Raw genomic sequence first — 22,879 nt, forward strand, 5'->3', positions numbered from 1 at the left:
CGCCTTGAGTACTGCGTACAGGTCTGGAGGCCTCATTTTAGGAAGGATGTAGATTTACTTGAGTGTGTACAGAGAAGGGCAACAAGATTGGTGAGGGGAATGAAGGGATCCTCTTATCAAGAGAGGCTTAAGTTCTGCAAATTGCAGTGGCTGGAGACTAGGCACCTGCGCGGTGATCTGATTGAGGTGTATAAGGCCTTGAATGGGTTCAACACGCTGAATTCTGTTGGGATCCTTCCACTTGTTCAGATTACGAACCTAAGGGGGCATAAATTCAAATTAAGAAAGGACAGATGAAGAATAGATGTGCGGAAATTTGTCTTTAGCCAGCGGGTGGTTAATTGCTGGAACAAACTTCCATCTGTCATTGTGGAAGTTGATAGGTTGAATAAATTTAAGGAGGAATTGGACAGGCATTTGGAGGGAATGGTGTGATTTTTTTTTTTTTTTTTTTGGCTGATTCTGCATAACCTCATACATTTGCTTTCTTGCATCACATGCCACTACTACTACTACTACATCATTTATGCAAAAATTAGTGGAGAATCTCGACCAGCAGTTCCAATAATGGCAAATGAATGAATTGACTGTGTTTGGGCAGAAATCAGGAAAGATTTCAATGACGAAGACATCCCATTTCCACTATCATTGATATAGCGAGTAATGGTTATAACAAGGAAATTTTGTTAGTCTCTTGATATTTGTTATAACCAAGTTAAACTGTATTTGTTTTCAGATAGTGTGTGTAACATTTGGAATCTTGTAAAACTGAAATTGTTGCTGTACTTACTACAAATGAATTTGTAATAATGAGGTATTAATTAGTTTTTCTTTTCTTTTCTTTCCTTTCTGTAGTCTTGAGTTGGGAGCCAAAAGAAGCTTCAAACCAACCACTGAAAATATATATTTTTCTTGTATACTAACTAATACTAATACTTCCTTGTACTATATTCACAATATAGTACAAGGAAGCCATAGACTTTTGTGCTGCACTGGCAAAAAAAAAATCAAAGTAGATAAGAAAATACGAATTATATGCTTCCCTCCTTGCACAGGTAACTATCCAGTTGACCTTTCAATTTATTCAAACTGTCAGCTTCAACTACTTGCAAGGGCAACTTGTTCCAGCAATCAGTGACTCTGGCTAACAGAAAACTTCCTACAATCTAATCTAAGCCTTAACCCTGTAATTTGAATTTATGGTTCTAGTTCTCAAATTCTTTATAACAGTGAAAATTCCACCTTCATTCATTTTACCAATCCCTCAATGCCGCATAAACCTCAGTCAGATCACCCATGAGATTTCTGGTTGCCAAGCTCTGTAGTCCACATAATCGAAGCCTGTCCTTATACAGTCATCCTTTTGCTGTCGAACTCACCATGCAAGTTGCCTGTATTTGGACCCTTTCAAGAAACTCAATTTCTTTTTTCAGACGAGGTCTCCATACTTGAACCTAGTATTCCAAATGTGGTCTTACAATTAACTCATACAGTGGGAGTATGACCTCCCTATCTCTAAAGAATAACGTTCGATAAATCATCGATAGGACACCATGGGCTTTCCTAGCTGCCTCTTTACATTGTTCAGAAAGCTTCGTACTTTATAATTTATGAAATATCATAAATTCTAGATCCCTTTAATATCATAAATAAATCATAAATCCCAGATCCCTTTAATTCAATTCCACCAAGTCTATAATTTATTTTGGGATTGCTCTTCCCCAAATGTAAGACCTTGCATTTTTCTGCATCATGAAGGGGCACTGATAATTAACAACTCTACCAATCTTTATGTTATCTGCAAATTTTGACATCGCTCCTTCTGTCCCTTTGTTGATATCATTTATGAAAATGAGAAACAACAGTGTTCCAAGAACTGATCCTTGAGGGACCACACTCCTGACATTACACCAGTTTGAAGAATATCCATTAATCACAATCCTCTGCCTTCTGCCTTTCAGCCACCAGCAATCCATCTTATAATCTTACCAGTAATCTCAACATGTTCAAGCTTATACAGTAACCTCTCATGAGGGACTGAGTCAAGTGCCTTGCTAAAATCCAAATAAATTAAAATTGTTTGATAAATCCAGCTCATGAATAACTGTGCCAAAATAGCCTACTAAGTTAGTTAAAAATGATTAGCAAAACCATGTTGTGTGTCCAGAATACCGTATCTGTCTAAATGTCCCTAGATTTCACTCTTAATCATTGCCTCTAAGAATTTTCCTACAACCACTGAAGTCAGACTAACTGGTTTGTAATTACCAACTTCACTTTTAAAACTGTTTATATATTGGAATACATTGGCACTTCTCCAATCCAAAGGAATCTTCCCCCGAGTTCAAAGATGCCCTCATAATTAACCTTGATGGTTCAATACACTCCCTGGTGGTCTCTCTGAAAACTACCAGGTATATGCCATCAACTCTGGGAGTCTTACCTGCCTTTATGCTCAAAAATTTTTCTAATAAACAATCATCTGTAATTATGACATTACTAATTTCATATGGCTCAGCCTCACTCACACAGCTTCTTCTCAGCATGAAGAGTCTTTCATCAGTAAAGACTGATGCAAAATACATATTCAATTCATCTGCAACATCAGCTTGGTTATCTAAGACATTCCCACACCCAGTGCACAAGAGTCCAATCTAATTAGCTTTTTTTCTTTGTTATTGACGATTACATGATCACTTACTGACAATGGTTCCTGTACTTTAAGACCTGTGATGTCATCTGATTTGTTAGTAATGATGGGGTTCAAGAATATTCTCAACCTTAGTACTTTCTCTAACATGCTGGTACAAATAATCAGTGTTCTCCCCAGGACCTGTTGAATGGGTGCACCGCCCGGTGGATTAAACCGACTGCCCAGCTAAAATTCAAGCGATTCTCGTGGTACTGTATGGTACTGCTTACTGATCTCGATCAGTATTAATTCAAACATACTATACAATTGAGGTCAACGTGACAGGAGCATATAATGTTAAATTATGCAATTAATTTTTGCTCTGGATTGCTTAAGTCACATTTATAAATAACAGAAAATTTTATAATATTGCGAAATATTACACTTCCCCACCCGGCTACTTCATAATGTCTCCTAGCTGGCAAAATTTTCTGGGAAGTACACTGATAATAATCATCTAATTTATTTTAAAAAAAATTTCTCCATGGTACATTTCTCTCCCACATATTCCAATCAATCTGGGGCATATTAAAGTCACTGATAATAAGACATTCATGCTTGCTTGCCCATTCCATCTGCATGTAAAGACTTTCTTCACAATCTTCCAATTTTAGATTACTCCTGCTGTCATTATTACCTGCTGTCATCCAACTAACTCACACCACACAGATTCTATGTTGGCAGACTTAACTTCAGACTCAGCAAAAGCTCTTTTTGCACTCAGGCTGCTTTTGATAAGAAACACGACCCCTCACCCCGTCTGTCTTCCCTATATTTCCTAAATACATTATAAATACCATAGTGGAATTTAGGTTTGTATCCCAGTAATCAAATGTGGCATCCAAATGTTGCATCAGTAAATGGGTTCTAAGAGGATAATGAGCCATGTCACAAAGCCAAAATTGTACAGAACTAGTTCAAGGAACATATGAGTGAACTCAGCCTACTGCAGGGCTTTCCAACACCAGATCTCAATCCAGTTGAGCACCTGTGAATGAGGATAAGCTCTTCAGAGTAGAGATTCACAGTGATTTAATTCACAACAGCTGAGGGAAACAATTGAATCATCATGGACAACATTCTATTGGCATGCTTTAAACACCTTATTGAGTCCATGCATGATTAATCCATGCTGGTTTTAGGGCTAAAGGGGAATTTAACTGATTTTAGGTATGCTTCCATACTGCATAATATGGTGTCATGCTGAACATTTTTGAATTATTTCAACTTTAATTATTTGTTATGTATTATATCCTTTCTTATATAATTATTTTCTTCTAAATAATTTCTTTTAATAATAATCAGTTATTAAATCATTTTACTGCAATATTCTCGCATGTCATTTCAATTAGAACATTTTTATGTATATCAGTATAATATTATAAGAACATATATCAATTAGAACATTTTTACCTATTTTGAGAGTGCACTGCATTAGGTCAAATAAAGTGATATTATATTTATCACAGAACATTTCTCTCTTGAATGATTAGATAGGCTAATTAGATATCTGCATGGAGGAACTAACTGTGGAAAAATCTCATAAGTTTGGCATTCAAATGTCACTTGTGAAAATATTACTACAAAATAATAATCTAGAAGTTACTTGAAAGTGTGTTTTGTCAAGTGCTGTTGCTTCAGTTATTGTAAATTGTGTAATGGGAAACTGTGCTGTAGCTTCTCAGGGTAGCATGTTTCTTAAAAAGAGTTAAATTTGTGATGTACACAATGATGTATTTCTATCTTATTGGTTGCTTCTAATAAATAGATAGCTGTGTTATTCAAACTGTACATCATTTAGTAGTGGAGGACAGAAGCTTATTTAACTCTATAACAGGGAACTTAATGATTATAACTGAGAGAAAAGTGGAGGAGAAATTGTTGAAGTTAAACATAAGAAAGGCAACGGGGTGGATGGGATCTATCCAATTATATTAAAGGAGGTGGCAAAGGAAGTAAGCAAACTCTTAACCATAATTATGAGAGCATCCTTGGACTCAGCGGAAGTCCCCACGGACTGAAAATATGCAAATGTATCCCCAATTCACAAAGGGAGTTCAAAGGGTGACACGAGTAATTACAGACATTAGTTTAACTTCTGTTCCGGGGAAAATAATGAAGTCACTGGTTAAAGAAGCATTGCAGGATCATCTAGACAAGACTGCAGCAATAATTCAGACACAGCATTGGTTTGTTAAGGGAAAGACTAGTCTGAAAAATTTGATTGGATACTGTGATGTGGTTACAAAGTACTGGATGCAAAAAATAATTTTGATATCATATACCTGGATTTCAGGAAAGCTTTTGATACTATTGTGCATGGAAGACTACTGTACAAATTGGAGCAGTATGGCCTTAAGGGCAAGTTGCTAAAATGGATAAAAGGGATGGTTGAGTGGGAGAAGACAGAGAGTAGTAATCAACAGACGCTACTCTTTGCGGACTAATGTTATTAGTGGAGTCCCCAAGGTTCAGTGTTGGGCCCACAGTTGTTTTATATATTTATCAATGATATTGATGAAAGTATATTAGGCTTAATGTCCAAGTATTGGCAGGGTTGTTAATGACAGTAATGCCAGTGTGCTACTGCTACTGCAACAGGATCTAGAAAAGTTGTGCAGATGGGCTGAGAAGTGGCAACTGAACTTTAACATTGACAAATTCGAAGTACTGCATATGGGTAGAAGTAACCTCAGAGAAATGTGCCAACTGTGTGGTACTACACTTAGGGTGGTAGAAAATGGAAGAGACCTGGGATTAATTGTGCAGTCAGATATGAAGTTTTCTGAGCAGTGTGGACAGGCTGCTAGAGCAGGTCATGGGATATTGTCAATAATATACAGGAATTTTCCTAGTAGGTAAAAGGAGGTGATTATCCCTTTGTATAAAGCAATGGTCAGGCTACACATTGAGTACTGCAGTCAGGTCTGGAGGCCTCATTTTAGGAAGGATGTATAGTTGCTAGAACAAGTACAGAGAAGGATAACAAGATTGGTGAGGGCAACGAAAGGGTGGTCTTACCAAGAAAGGCTTAAGATCTGCAAATTGCAGTGTCTGGACACTAAGCTCCTGCAAGGTGATCTGATTGAGGTTTATAAGGCCTGGAATGGGTTGAACAGGCTCAATTCTGATGGAATTCTTCCGCTTGCTCAGATTACAAACCTGAAGGGGCATAAATTCAAATCGAGGAAAGACAGTTGTAGAACAGATGTATGGAAATTTGCCTTTAACCAGTGGTCAGTTGATTGCTGGAACAAACTTCCATGTGTCGTCGTGGAAGTTGATAGCTTAAATAAATTCAAGGCAGAACTGGACAAATTTTTAGAAGGAATGGATGTGTGAAATTTTTTTTCCCCTTTTGGCAGATGCTACATAAGCTCATACTCTTGTTTTCTTGCATCACCTGCCTCTACTACTACTATTTAAACTTTGAAAACAATCATTTTATTATTATTATTATTTTATTTTAATATGATGCTAGAAATCATTTTAACATAATTTTGCATTTTTCCTTGGGTTCAGTGATTTAGCCTATTACTCATCTCAAAAATCTTTCCCAATGGCTGCTGAAACAGTAACTGCGGAAAAGTTTTTCAAGCATCACATTTTGTATAAATGTGTGATTTAATGTCTGAATAATAGTAGCTGTTAGCTATGATTACAAGCAAGCAAGTGGAAACACTCTTTTGGGGAGTTATTAACCAACCAAAACACACTGTTTTAGTTAATATGAGTAACCAAATTAATATAATTCTCACCACAACAGTTTCTTTTCTTTCTCATTTCCCGAGCTCATCCATTCACCCATCCAGACTTAAAATGTGATATTCAGGAAATGTTTATTGAAGTGAGTGAGAGACTATTATTGCTGTAGTAGCAACATTGCTTTGTTGTTTTGTAGGAATATTATACCATCTTTTTGCAGTAATTGGTGTGCACACTTGATTACCAGTAAAGCCGTTGCAGTTGGTTTCCAAATTCCAGCAAGAGTTAAGTCATAATATTACTGGCTTTGCTTTTTAGAATTTTTCCCTATCCTTGTAAATAACTTCTAGGTAATCTGATATAAGAATGTACAATTTGTATTGGTTTATTGTATTTACATGCATGTGCTATCAGTATATGGTAAAACTTCCACTAAAATTTACCTCTTTTTATTGACAAATTCTTAAAGAATTTTTCTTAAATTCTTAAAGTGTGTGCGCGCGCACACACACACACACACACACACACAGAGAGAGAGAGAGAGAGAGAGAGAGAGAGAGAGAGAGAGAGAGAGAGAGAGAGAGAGAGAGAGAGAGAGAGAGAGAGAGAGTCATAGCTTGTTGAGAAATTTTAATTCTCAACAGACTAGATTAAATATGTATTGAGCAAGCACCAAGTCTTAAGTGACAAAACAGTGCTAAGCTTTATTATGGTAATAAATTGAAGGAGATTCGTCAGTCAGTACACCTCCAAAAATGAAAAAGAAACATGTAAAAAAAAAAAAAAAAAAAAAAAAATGCTGAAAGAAAATTAATTGAAAATGCATGACAGTATGTTTTGAACAAGGATGAAAAATAAGCATACATTAATTACACAGTAATAGAAGAGGACATCTGGATGAATTATAAAATTATGGAATTAAGAAAATAGATGATAAATTTACAAAAATCAGATACTCAGACCCAGCAGAAATAATTAAAAAAATTGTTCGCACTAAAATCAGAAGAATAATGAACAGTGGTCAGTGATATGATATTAAAATTGCTTATCTCATATTATATGTTCCTTTTAAAATTTTATATTTGTTATATATTAGATTTTAGGTTTTTTTAAATTTAAAGTGCATTTTTTAGAAATAGTGTTGGACTAGAAACTGATATTTACATTTCATTATACTGTACTGAGTTTTATTTAACTTTTACTGAGTGGAGTAATCATTTAATCTCTTTACAGACTGCTGGCCATGGTTTCATCTTAGCAGTAAAATATGTACTTCCAAAGCTGTTACTTGGTCCACTTTTTCATTGTTTCCAGTATTTTGAATATCTAAAGGTATTAATTACATGAAATTAAAATAATTTAAATTTTTTTTAAAATAAACTTTTTTTAAATTAGATAACCTTAAGTCTAGTCTAGTCAGATAATCTTGTATTAATAGCATTGGCAAAATATCAAAACTGTTAGCTAGGGTAAATGGCATGAATGATATACATAAATGTGTTATGTAAATCAGATGCAATTTTTCACCAATATCAGCAAAAATACTTACTGTGATAATGGGTTACTGAATGGTCTGAAGCCCTTTGACCAGTCACACACCTCTCACCCTTTCTGAACTAGGCTTGTGAGGAACTGACTGGGATTCAGATTTAATGTCCACTTTTCAGTTTCTCGTGGTATAATCTGTTAGTACAGAGCCATATTGGTTACTGAAACAAATAAGATAAATTGTAGGTTGAATCTTTTCAGTATGGTAAGGCAAAGCAGTTAATATACATACTGTTTGAGATGTGTCTTAATTGTTGATCCATTGCTTGGATCCACACAGTCTCCTGTACTTATCAGGAAAATGAGCCATGCAGTATTACATATGTTACTTGGATAGTCATTCAAGTAGGTTTATCATTTTTAATAATTAAATTAAAATTAAAATTGTTGGAAGTTTAAACAGCAAAGAAATGAAATTAAAAAGTGAACTAGACAACAGAAGATATCATAAAAACCTAGAAGATGAACATGAGGGATCAATAATTATAAATTAGTTTATTCTGGAAGTAAGAAAAAGTTCAAGGAATGTTATCATTGGCTTGTAGCTTTAAGAAAAAGCTTAGAAATAAGTTCTTTGACTGTGAAACATTACCCATTAGCTTTCTGTGATCAAAATTTAAGATGCTAGGTTTTCTTATGAAATTTGTCTCTGCATATGACCCATTTGAAGCCTCAAAAAAAAGAGTTGAAAATAGGAGAGTTCTTTAATATGTTAGAAAGAGCAATAGAAACTGATGGTCAGAGATTTAAATAAGTGGTAGGAAATAATTGTGTACAGAGGTATTTTAGGAAAACTTGTAGAGGAAGGAAAATAATTATAATAAATTTGCTAACAGTATGATTGATTGATTGATTTGGTATTTGTTGGCGCATCGGCTTCTAGTGGCCATATTGCACCTCCCAAGGTTTTTGCAGTACTTTGATCCAAGCCCGAGGCGGGAATCGAACCCGCGACCTTTGGGTTGCCGGGCAGGTACTTTACCCACTCGGCCAGCCCGGTCGGCGCTAACAGTATGGTAAAAAGCTACTACTTTTGTGGAAGCCATTCACTATTAATTACACAATATTTCAGCATAAAAACAGATCTAGAGGTAGCATAATAGAAACGAGGAACTTATAATTGACTTAGTTTTGGAAAAACGATTAGCCACGAAATAAAAAAAAAAAAAAAAAAAAATATATATATATATATATATATATATATATATAAAACAATATTTTATTTAATAATAATACCAACTAGATAAATTGGACAAAAGTATTACGGGTGAAAACTATACTCATTAGCTCAAAGTGCCAAGTTTAATAAACCCAAGTTGGACTTCTTTGTTGTACCCTATAAATAAACATAAAATAAAATAAAATGAAGTAGTAAAATTAAAATGATAATATAGCTAATTATAGATATATGGTTACATTGAATGGAACGTTAACAAGGGCTAGCTCCACTGAATATATCCCATCAATAATTAGCTGAAGCTGTGTTTCTGTTTGCCATTTGCCAGTTTTTCTGTGTTCAAATATACTGAGAATTTACTGTGAATGAATAATCAAATTGGCTTAATTACTTTAATATACCTTAAATTTAGCAGAAAACTGGCAGAATAACTGCTAGCCCTACAGATAGCAGTGAAAATTAATAATAATGGAAGTGAAAAATTGATAATATATATGAGTACCAACTATTTATTTATGTAGTGAAAAGGAAGCTTATGCCTAAAAATTAAGGCGAATATGAAGAGGATTAAGGATAGTAATAGACCTCAATCTTCCTCGAATTGCTCTAATAGATTATATATACAGTCGAACTTCCCTATAACGAATTCGATAAATCCAGCGAAAAAAATTCGTTATAGAGAAATTTCATTATACAGAGAATATCTTTTTTATTAGAAAGTGTTATCTAATTAGAAAATGAAAACGAATCTACATTTATTTTTAATGTATTTTATTTCAAAAACATACTTATTTAAATTACGTTCACAATTTTCGCCGGTAAGTATCACAAATTAAAAAAATCTGTAATTTTCGTTTGCACAGTACAATTAAAAAATTGTCTGATTCTCAAAGAAAACCTCACATTTGTTCAGAGCATTAAAAACATTATCAGGAACATTTTCACAAAAGTGTAGACCCATACAAACCATTAATCAAGCGTTAATCATTTCTTCGCGAGTTGGCTTTTCTACGGGTTGTTCTGATGCGTCATTGTTAATTTCTTCTTGATCGTGGTCGCATCTAACACTGTTCAGCAGTATTTCATCTTCATTTGGTTGTTCTGCTGTGATCTAAACATAACTATCCACTGTTATTTCATTTTCAGTGTTTCCGGACGATTCTAATAATGTTCAAAAGTTTTTCAGTTGTGAAAGGGGCAGTTCATCTTGTTCGTCCGGTCATTGTTCGACTTCTGTATTCAATGCAAATCCAGAAAAACAATTTTAAATAGTATGTTCAGTGACATCGTTTGTCCAAACTTTTGCCAGTTCAGAGATGCAATCTCTAAGGTTAATTGTAACCTCCAAGTTTCTATTTTCTGATAACGCATTGACAATCTTCATTATTATTCTCTTTCGATAATGAAATTTAAAATTTTTAATAATGCCTTGGTCCATTGGCTGGAGTTTTGACATTACGTTTGGTGGTAAAAACAACTTTGCACCTTTAAGTTTGTCAGAAATACTGGCAGGATGGGCCGGACATTTGTCAGTTACCAACACGATTTTCCTTTTTTCTTTTGTTATACGCTTGTCTAGTTTTAATATTCATTCTTCAAAAATATCACTTGTCATCCATCCTTTTTTTATTAAAAGGTGTAGTCAACTTCCAAAGATTTTGTGCCTCTAAAACATCTTGGGTTTTTTGATATTCTGATGACTAAAAGTCTTAATTTTTCACTTCCTGTCATATTCGCTCCAACTAGCACAGTGATTCTTTCTTTGCTTTGTTTTCCGCCAAATCATTTATCCTTAAAAGCAAGTGTTCTATTCGGTAAACATTTAAAGAATAAACTCATTTCATCAGCATTAAAAACATCCTTAAGCTCATATTCTTCCAAAATATTCTTTAAGGTATTGTTCCTCCAACTGTTGCAATCTTCTTCACTTACATTAACACTTTCTCACAAATAACCTTTTCCACAATTCTGTGGCGCTTCTTAAATTTATCTAGCCACCCAGTGCTCGCATTAAATTATGTATGTCCAAGGGACTGTGCAAATTTCAGAGCTTGTTGCTTAATTATTAGGCCCGATATTGGGATATTCTTTTCACGTATCATTTGCACCCATTTTAGAACAGCTTTATCAACATCTTCGTATATACACAACTTAATTCGCTTCTTGTCTGCTCCTCTTTCAATTGCATTTAAAATTGATTCTCGATTTTTTTAAAATCGTAGATAAACTGCTTGCAGATATGCCATATTTCTCCGCGATATTTCATAATCGCGGAGAAATAAACGAGAACGGACATATCATATAATGATTGACATGAAGGTCACGTGGTACAATTGAGGTGAGAAGCGAATGTCACTCAGTTGGCGTTACTAAAAACCGACTATGGTAGCATTCTATGTGTTGCCGCCGCAGCATGCTAAAGGTTTACCACAGCGAATTTCGTTTCCCCTGAGCCAACATCAATTTACAAATCTACCCTATTTATTGTATGACCACTTTTAAGAAAACCCATTTGGTTTAATAACTGTAACAAAAATGAAACAAAGACCCTCCTACGGCGTCAATGGCCACAAGTGTTCACTAAAAGGATGATTATTTAATTCCAGATGCTAATGTGCAATTTCGGAAGGAAGGAGGCAGTATATTTGAGTGGCTATTTAGCAATAAATGCTTGAAAATCTTCAAAAATGCTTTTACTAATTTTTTTAAAAATTCGTTATAGAGAGACTAACACTTCGTTATATGGGGTTAATTTTACCTGTAATTTCGTTTCAAGGTGCAATATTTCGCGAAAAAATTCGTAATACAGAGAAATTCGTTAAATAGAAGTTTGTAATAGAGAAGTTCCACTGTGTGTATATATATATTAAAGGAAATTGGAAATATTTTCAGGTATCTCTTCTATAATTACTGCTTCTCTATAGAAATTTATCTCCTAAGGCATGAAATGTGATCAAGTCTAAAGATGCCTTCAGAATTTACTTTATTTGATCCTCTTAAGACCTTGAAAATGCAAAAATCCCATCCAGATATTTTGTCTTGTTGCAGTTAGCATACTGTGATTACTATCATTAACCACTCCAGCCCCCTTTATATCTTTAGAAAACTTAGACATTAAACTTAATTTACTTACATCTTTATCATTAACAACTATCAGAAATGGTAAAGGAGATCAATTGAAACCTTGTTAGATCTCATTCGTAACATTAGTCTACGAAACTAGTTAGTGTGTAGAGCTGCTCTTTGACTCCTATCACTTAACCATCCCTTTATCCCTATAACTTGCCCCAGTGCCACATTTATATAGTTTATACAACATTCGTTCATCTGGGAACTGTATTAAAAGATTTTCTGAATTCTGTGTAAATGATGTAAATGTTTTTACAGCTAATTAGATTAGTCATGATCTCTCCCATTTCACCATTTGAGCCATTTTTGTGAATTGTAAACAATTTGCACATCTCCAGCTTTTAGTGGACTTTTTTTGAATTCAAGGATGCTCTCAGTATAATAGCTGAAGGTTTGCTAATATCATTGTCATTTTTCAGCTAAAATTCCACTTTTAATTGAAATAATTTTTTTTGATTTCCTTTATAGTGATCATAAAGTCATTCGTTTCCCGGTTAGTATTAGCTAGACCAGGATACTCTTAAGGATACAAAATATTTATTCAGCTTATCAAATAGTTCAGGATAATCAATACTGTTCTCTAGATATCAAGTGATCTAATATAGTTGATTCATTCCAAATAGAGTATGCGAGGATCAGATATTTGCACTGCCAAATTACGCAATATGGCCAAAAGTATTTTTCTGCCCCTTCTGCCATCATGTACTGAGCTAGAATTTTCCTATGCATTACATATTGGCTCTGACATCTAAATATAAACCTTGTGAGTCAACTTGTGCATTAGAAGCTGGTATGTGTTGTTGATCAAAACTTACAGACTCTCAGTGTATGATGGTAGTTAGGAGCCACATTAGTAATATTTCTATACATGCGACTATGACTTAACTGAATTTCCTAAAATCTATAATAGTGATGTTATTCAGATATGGAAGACTGTAGGTGATCTCTCAGTGAAAAATGATAAAAAAAAAAGAAAAAGGTCTAGAAGGCTGCAAAAACTGAGTGTGTTCCATAAACCTTGTAAGAAAATAGTTTGTGCCTCATGCTCATTACATAATCTATTTGTATGGAGCTGTATAGCCTTGGGTTCAGTGGTAAAGCAGCTGTGCAGTTGTATTTGACCTTAATATCATGGTCATCAGTGCAAAATTTGAACAGTTTTATTCCCAACAGACTCCTGAACAGTGGCACAACATGCTGTGATGTAATGAATTTTGCTACACAGTGTCAAAAGTTAGATTGTTTCGTGGGCCGCACTGAGTGCTTAGAGAAAAATTAGTGTTGGGTCATTCCGTGTCAAGTGTCCTAGGGGTCCCTGCTCGATCATCTTCAATTTTGTTGAAACTTGGTGTGGATGTTTAAACAGGTTTCAAATGAAGCTGTGCAAAATTTCAGTTCAAAATGTAGTATGCTTGAGGCACCAGCACCATTTTTGTGGAGGTCACGTGTGTTACGCAGAGCAAATCACAAAACAATTTTCAAAGTTTTAAGTGTTACTGTTGCACAACGGTGAGAGGTAGTTCTCTGAAACTTGGTATACCTAGTTATCTTTTGGCAGAGAATGCAAAATTTTTGGTGTCCAGGCTCAAAAAACCTTCATTTTTTACAGTGCGGTCTAAAACTGGCACCAAAAATTTGTTGCACCAAATTTAAGCAAGACTTTTGAAAGTCATAACTTTGAAATAAAACCTTTGGTACCTTCTTCTTTGGACATTCCACTTACCAACTGCATGAATTCAGCCTAACTAAATATCATCTCTTATACTTGTTTTCTGGCTGAGATATTTTCCTTCAAAGATTGACTCAAAATTTGAAGGTCAAATTTGACATATATTAAGGTGGGCAAATATCTTGATGTGGGACACCTTCAATTCTCTCATTTTTGCCACCACTGGAAAGAGCAGAATTTCAGCTACAAGGATCATGGTTTATCTGTTTTGTGTCTTTACAATTAAGGCCTTAAAATTAAGCCTAAACGTCAAGTAGTTTTATGTGCCATATTGTTATTTTGTGAGATCTTTTTTTTTTGTTGAAGAGCACTTCCTTAATGCCTAACGTTTAGAATAATTTATAAATAGAGTATATTCTAGAAGAATACCCAAGAATTATAGAATATTCTACAATTCTGGAATATTCTAGAATTACAGAACATTCTTGAATTCCAAAAAAAAAAAAAAAAAAAACTGATGGACATTCTAGAACTCTGGAATATTCTAGAATCATACAAAAAAAGTATAAATAGCTGATATTTGAACCATGCCATTATTAATGTGTTTTATCTTCATGATGAACAGTTTGTTTATTATGTTCCTCTATTTTTTATTGTTTGATGTAATAAAGTTAATTAAGTTTTCATTGCTTGCAGAAACGTCCACTTATTAGTCAGCATGAAAGTCATGGAATCAGAAGATTTTGCTGGAGATAAGCTGGACTCATGCACCATCAGTCATATGGATAATTCTAAATGTCATGTGCTATCCTATACATGCAAAACTGGGTTAAAATTATTTAAAGAATTTGAATGTGGAGAACAACATCTGATAGGTTGACGTGGATTAAAACTGGGCGAAGAAGACAAAATTTTGTCTACATCATGAAGCTTTGCTTTTGATAAAATTTGAATTTTTGCAGCATTCATGTTGCAATCCTTTCCAGAAGAAAAATCGTATTGTGAAAAAAAAGTTTACAACCAATTGATTTGTCAATGACAGACTACCTGAAAAACCTAACAAAGGTAGACATAAAACCAGACCAGAAGCTGTGCCCATCATGCTGAAAAGCGTATAACAGCCGGAAAGCAGCAACATGAACATCAACTTAATCTGGATCAGACCATGATGACAAAATGCATATGACTGAAAGCTTGAACACAAGTTTGATGGCTATTGTTATTTCTTCTTTGAAATTTCAGCGAATGGCTAAGAGAAACTCGTCTACAAGGCTATGCCAAATGGAAGGCAAGTCAAATACAAGATGTAAGCCCCCGGGTGCCAAGCGATTGTGACTAAGCGATTTCTCTGTGCTTTCACTGCGATTCTCAAAAGGTGAATTCTAGTTCTCTTTTACGTTCTTCTCCTTAATAAATCCTTTTATTTAATAGCAGCTCTTTTTTCAAAAGTACTGATCGAGAGCAAGAAAGGAAAGTAACCTTTCTCTTTTCATATTTAATAGACTAATCACTACTAACTTCGCTTGGTCACACCAGGCACTGCTCCTGCCTCCCCGTGGCGGGGCCGGTAACCTTGGCAGAAAAGTCCATCTGCCAGGGGCTAAGAGGAGCCAACATGGAAAAAAATATGTTTCCAACTATAGAGTCGACAAGCTGTCGACCAGATACCGAAAATAAACATGACTCGTCACAAGCAAAGAGGTTGAAAACAAATCCCTCGGTGACAGACTTACCAGCATTTTTAATAATGCACTCACTATCAGAACAGCCTTTCAGTAAGCTATCCCCTTTTCTAATCCAAAAACATCTGGAAAGTATTGCAGGGTCTCCCAAGACGGTTAAGAGACTGCAATCAGGGGACTTACTTGTTGAAACTCTTAACCACAGGCATTCTGAAAAACTACTAAAAATGACAACTTTTGCTGGTATTCCAGTTAACGTAACTCCACATGCAACCCTAAATACATCAAAGGGTGTAATATCTAGTTGGGACCTGATGAATGTGACGGAGGAAGAAATTAAAGAAGAACTTAAGGAACAAAATGTCATCGCTGTAAAAAGAATTATGGTCAAAAGAGACAATATACTGATACCTACCAGAAATGTAATTCTCACCTTTAACAGGCCAAATCTGCCCTCATCAATAAAAGCAGGATATCTTCTTTGCCGCACTCGTCCTTTTATACCAAATCCGTTGAGATGTTATAAATGCCAAAAGTATGGCCACTCTCAAATGACATGCAGAAGCAACCCAGTTTGTCCCAACTGTGGATCCTCTGATCACATTCAAAGTGATTGTTCAGTGAAAGAAATGATCTGTCCCAACTGCAAAGGCAACCATCCGGCCTACTCAAAGACATGTGAGAGATGGAAAACAGAGAAAAAAATTATGCAATATAAAGTTGAAAATAAAGTTAGTTGCACCCATTATACATAACCATACCTATGCCAGTAACGCAAAAAAATATCAGACAATAGCCACGCAAACTGATGTTACCATTCCACATAACATATCAATCTCCGACTGGGCTCGAGCTGTCCTCTCTCAGCAAGAGTCCAATACCCTGAAGCACTCAGACCAAGCCAGTAATACACCTCTTAAAATTCCAGCAAAATCTCCTCCTCCACCAGTGATTGCTACTACTTCAAATAATCTTAATTCATCTACAAAAAAGATTATTCAGGACACATCGATGCATTCAGAGTATTCTCCCAAACAGGAAGATCCAGTTCTGGAAATATTTGTAGAAGAAGAAGATATGGACACAGGTCGCCCTACATTTCCAAAAAGAGACAAACCAAAGCCAGAACGCCATAAGACATCCACGTCAGGTACAGCTTCTTCTTCTAAATTCAAGTAATGCCTAACATCTTGCAATGGAATTGCAGAGGCTTTCGTGCCAACATTGACGACATTCATTACTTAATTAACCGCTACTATCCAGTTGGTTTCTGCCTGCAAGAAACCTATTTAACTCCTCAAATTTCCATTTCCATAAAAAACTACTCAATCTATCGACTAGATCGGAATACATCCAATTCTGCTCGAGGTGGTGTAGCTATCTTAATTAACACAAGGATTCCAGCTAGGCAAATCACTCTCCAAACCCAAATCGAAGCTGTCGCTGTGCGTCTGATTAGTCAGACTGCTTTAACTCTAGTCTCAGTTTATCTCCCACCAAATCATACTTACTCTTATAATGATCTTAAAGAACTTTTATTACAGCTCCCCTCCCCTATCTGCCTGCTAGGGGATTTCAATGGCCACCACCCTTTATGGGGATCAACTAAATTAGACCGACGCGGCCGACTGATCGAAACTTTGCTGGATAAAGAAAACCTCACTCTTCTTAACAGTGGTTCGCACACCCATATACAGTTACCTAATGGACAGACTTCTGCCATTGACCTATCGATTTGCTCCCCAATACTGTTTTCAGTCATGCAATGGTCCGCTCTGGATAATCCCATGGGCAGCGACCATTTTCCAATTGTTTGTAATCTGATGACTACACAACCACCATTAGACGAACCCTGCAGGAAATGGAAATTTTCTAAAGCTAATTGGGACAAATTTCAGTCAGCAATCACATTGGACAAAAAAATTATACAACTACATCCCATAGATGAAGTTACCAACTATATCACTTCCTGCCTTTTATTTGCAGCTAAAAGCTCAATTCCAATATCAAATTCAAAGACTCGACGCCATTTCAACTGTTGGTGGAATGAGGAATGCACAAAAGCGAAGAAAGAACAAAATAAAGCATGGAATTTATTTCGGCGAACTCCAACTACAGTTAATCTTATTCAATACAAGAAACTAAAGGCAAAAGCTCGTCTCATTCAAAGACAAGCCAAGAAAGATTCTTGGACTCGGTTTGCATCCACTATCAATAGAAACACGAACCCACGATTAATATGGAAGAAAATTAGGCAGCTTTCCGGGAAGTTTCCAACTGTTCCTTCCCCAATTCTCTCCTGCAATGGTCTAAACGTTTCTGCTCCTCTGGATATAGCAAATGCCTTAGGCAAAACGTTTGCTGACGTCTCAGCTGCTTCCACCTACTCTCCGGAATTTCAGAAAACTAAGAGCACCGCAGAACAGAGACACATCAACTTTCGAACTGCACTGCTACTTCCATATAACCAGCCACTCCAAAAATGTGAACTTATGCAAGCCATCAGAACAACACGCAACAGTGCCGCTGGGCCAGATGGGATATATTATGTTATGTTACAGCACCTTGAAGAGGAAAACTTACAAATGCTGCTAGCCTTTTTTAACCGAATCTTCCTGGGAAATGTTTATCCCACTTCTTGGCACCATGCTACAGTTCTAGCCTTTTTAAAACCTGGAAAAGACCCCTCCAATCCTAATAGTTACAGACCGATATCTCTGTCCAGTTGCCTCGGTAAAATTCTTGAAAAAATGATCCACAGTCGACTCGCTTGGATCATTGAAAGCGAACATCTACTAAGTAATAGTCAGCATGGCTTTCGCCAAAACAGGTCCTCCTTTGATCTGATGATCAAGGCTGAATCCGAAATTCGCAATGCCTTTGTTAAAAACGAACACCTAGTTATGGTCTCCATAGATATAGAGAAGGCATTCGATACCACCTGGCGTTATGGAATTCTTCGTGACCTCCATAATCATGGTCTCCGTGGCAACCTGCCTATATTTATTAAGAACTTCCTCAAGAGCAGATCTTTCCAGGTGCGATATCAAAATTCCCTTTCTACTACATTCTTGCAAGAAGAAGGAGTGCCACAAGGGTCAGTTTTGAGTGCAACCCTCTTTGCCCTCAGAATTGATTCTATCACAAAAGAACTTCCAAATACTGTAAAGGCGTACCTTTACGCTGACGATCTCTCTCTTTCTTGCCATTCACAGAATATGAGATCTATTGAAAGGCAATTGCAGATATCTCTCAATAAAGTACAAAAGTGGGCTGAGCGCAATGGATATCGTCTTTCCCAACAAAAAACAGTTGCGATTCACTTTTTCAATCAACGCAAACTGCATACGGATCCTGAACTTCGGATATCAAATACCACCATTCCGATTGCCAGCAATATCAGATTCCTGGGACTAATCCTGGACAGTAAGCTGAATTTCTTTGAGCATGTTAAATTGTTACGTACTACCTGTCTCAAAAAGATCAACATGCTAAGAGCTTTATCTGCCCATTCTTGGGGAGCAGACCGTACAACTTTGCTGCTCTTATATAGAGCATCGATCAGATCCCGTTTAGATTATGGTGCTCCAGTTTATGATTCTGCCCGAAAGAGTGTACTACGCTGGCTGGATCCTATTCAACATAATGCACTGCGGATTGCGATTGGTGCGTATAGGACATCTCCAACTCATAGTCTATACATTGAAGCTCATGAGCCCCCTCTGCATCTCCGCAGAAAAATGCTGTTACTTAAATATGCAGCCAAAATACAGACTTGCTCTTTGCATCCTATTCAGCCATACCTTTTTAATCAACCACTAATTAATCTCTATAGAAATAAACCAGGTAAAATCCGACCAGCTGGCCTACGGCTTCTTGAAATATCACAGAACTGGAATGTTCCTCTCCACAATAGACAACAGATAGAGAATTACTCTTATCCTCCGTGGACCCCGTTTCCTCAACTAACTTGTGATACTTATTTTCTACAATGGGGAAAGAATCGCCTACCGACACTGAATGTGCAACAACTCCATGCTAGCCATCTTCAAAGCTGTGCTGACTTCTTGCCGGTATATACGGATGGTTCCAAATCTCTTTCAACTGTTGGAGCAGCAGCAGTGTTTCCCTCTGCTATCATATCAGTTTCTCTTCCACCTGAGTATACCAACTTTTCAGCAGAACTGTATGCAATACAATTAGCCCTAGAAAATATGACTCTACACCCATCTGCAAAATATATAGTTTACACTGACTCTCTCAGCTCAATTAGAGCAATGCAGAATCCCTCTCAAAAGAATCACCATATTTTAATTAAAATCAGGAGTTTGCTATTGCAAATTGACAACCGTCAACAACTAGTGAAGTTTTGCTGGATTCCGGCACATTCAGGAATAAAAGGAAATGAACTAGCTGATATATCTGCTAAAAATCCATCAACCTTAGACTTAACCTCTGCCTTCATTCCAGCATCTGATTATAATATCATAATTCAAACAGCATACCATGCACAGTGGACAGCGCTATGGCATAAAGAAACAAATAACAAACTTTTTCAATTGAAACAGGACCCAAAATTATGGCACTCATGCACTCAGACAGTTCGGCGAGAAGAAGTGGTACTCGCACGGATAAGAATAGGGCATACCCATCTGACTCACCTCCATTTACTTACCGGCAATGATCCTCCACAGTGTTCACACTGCTCTGAACATCTAACAGTCAAACATATTTTGATTGACTGTCCACACTATCAACCACATCGTACTTCAACACTTCAAAATCTGGCTAATCTTCAAGAACCGCTGACACTACATCATATCATAGGAGAGGAGGCAAATATTAAGGAACTTTTCTGCTTTCTGAAACAAATTAGAGTGTATAATCTTTTATGAATAGCTCTCAGAACTGAAATGAATTTGAATTGTTACGTTCTGTATTATTTTCTGATATAACTATGAATAGGCGCACTATAGCCATAGCAGCTAATGCGCCAATAAACAACCATACCACACACACACAAGATGTAATTGCCAGTAAAATTGCATCTATTGGTGACTTTGATCCAAATTACATCATGGTACCAAGTGCAAGTCATCAGTGTGAAAATTGCTTAGATTACAATGAGCTGCTGAAAGATTTGAAAGAAAAGTTGTTGGTATCAAGTCATTCAGAAATACTTCAAATATTAACACTAGCTCCAGTTAGTTGGTTTATAAAGAAAACAATGGAAGAGTTTAGTGTCTCAGAAAGAATGGTCTAGAAATCTAGAAAACTTAAAGAAGAAGAAGGAATCGTGGCCATACCTGGAAAAAAGCAAGGAAAAAAAAGTTTTCTGAGCAAGTAAAGCAAAAGGTGATGGAATTTTTTGAAGATGATGAATTTAGTCTGATATGCCCTGGAAAGAGATTACATTTCCATTAGAAATGCAGATGGAATAAAAATGCAAAAGCGACTACTACTCAGCAACTTTAAGGAAATGTGTATAACTTATCGAGATAGAAATGGATCTGGCATTGGATTTTCTAAATTTTGTGAACTTTGACCCAAGTGGTGTATCACAGTTGGTGCACCAGGAACACATTCTGTATGTGTATGCACAATCCATCAAAATGTCAAGTTAATGCTAGCATCAATGTCCTGTTGAATGTGATTACAAGGTTCTCATTGGTAAAACAGTCTGTGATTTGGAGTCAAAAGATTGTATGTTTCATCTGTGTGAAAAATGTCCAGGAATTGATGAATTGAAAAAAGTTCCTAGAGAATATTTTTGAAAACAGTGAACCAGAAGATATTATTGAATTCAAGTAATGGATACATACTGACAGAGATACACTGGACACAAAGTAATTAACAATAGAAGATTTTGTTGAAGAGTTGAGAACAAAGATATTTAACCTTTCCTGTCATCACTACATTGCTAAACATCAAAGCTACAATTTGATGTCAACAAAGGAAAGCCTAATGACAGGAGAATTGGTCATCTTGATGGATTTTGCAGAAAATTATTCATTTGTTGTGCAAGATGCTGTTCAAGGGTTCCACTGGGAGAATAGCCAGGCTACATTGCATCCATTTACCATTTATTAGAAGGATGTTGAACTTCAGAATATAAGTTTCTGCATAATCAGTGACTGCCTTCAACATGACAATTGCAGTGCCTGTTTTTGAAACCAACTTAATTAAATATTTGAAGAGTTTCATGACAGAAATCAGGCACATTTACTACTTCAGTGATGGTTCTGCAGCTCAATGCAAGAATTTCAAGAATTTTATTGATTTGTGTCATCATCAAAAGGATTTTGATATCAGTGCTGAATGGAATTTCTTTGTCACTAGCCATAGCAAGTCGCCATGTGATGGAATTGGTGGAACAATAAAATGATTGGCAGCATGTGCAAGTCTCCAACACCCAATTGAAAAAACCAAATACTCTGATCATGAAATAGGTTTGAATTTTATTTCTCCTCTGACAAGCATGTGACTGGAATAAAATTCTTTTTTGTTTATAAAGAGGAAATTAAGAAAATAAGGTCATTTCAAGAGAAAAGATTCATAGACGGTCATGCTATTTCTGGAACAAGAGAAAATCATCACTTCATCCAAATCATCACTAAATTCCTATTGATGCAAGATAGATTTGTGTTTGCTGAGTATCAAATGACATACCATCATCATTTGTAGCTCATGTAGATCAGACTAGTGAAACCAATATTCAATATGTGCCAATTGTTAATTTACAACCTGGCCAATACATTGCCTATATTTATGACAATAATTGGTGGAATGGAAATATTTGTGAAATTTCATTTGAAGAACATGATATATTGGTAAATTTCGTGCATCCTCATGGAGCAGCTCGCTCATTTCACTGGTCTGCTAGACAAGATGTCTGTTGATTCCTGAACAACAAATTATTGCCAATCATCCAGCTGCAAAAACAACAACAATGGGACAACAATATAGCTTGCCTGAAGTAGTAATATCAACCACCAATGAATAATTTTAGTCCATTATGAAGCAGTGATTCATCACTGCTTCACAATGGACTGAAATATCTTCAATTTCTTCACACTCACTTGCTTATTTCAAATTGTATGTGTTTTAAATAAATTTTGTTGCAGTTATAACTTCTTTGAAGCTTAGGAACCAATAGAACATCATCTTTATGCTTGGAATCCTAATTAAAGACCACTTTTCAGTCTTGGGAACTTGCACTAAAGAAACCCACGATTGCACCCCCATTGTAAAAAACACAGATTTTTTTGTTGTGTAAC

General features: G+C 35.9%; 1 protein-coding gene across 2 annotated transcripts in view; it reads left to right on the forward strand.

Moving 5' to 3' along the window:
• Window positions 1-22,879, forward strand: part of Sos (Son of sevenless guanine nucleotide exchange factor) — a 669,490-nt gene that overhangs the window by 189,901 nt on the left and 456,710 nt on the right. For both annotated transcript variants that reach the window (XM_090376631.1, XM_090376632.1), the window contains exon 8: window positions 7,631-7,729. In XM_090376631.1, coding sequence (XP_090232757.1) covers window positions 7,631-7,729 — 99 coding nt within the window. The remainder of the gene's footprint in view (window positions 1-7,630; window positions 7,730-22,879) is intronic.

Source organism: Mastigoproctus giganteus, chromosome 6 (assembly GCF_048544385.1).
Source record: "Mastigoproctus giganteus isolate SK-2022 chromosome 6, ASM4854438v1, whole genome shotgun sequence".
Classification (NCBI taxonomy): Eukaryota; Metazoa; Arthropoda; class Arachnida; order Uropygi; family Thelyphonidae; genus Mastigoproctus; species Mastigoproctus giganteus.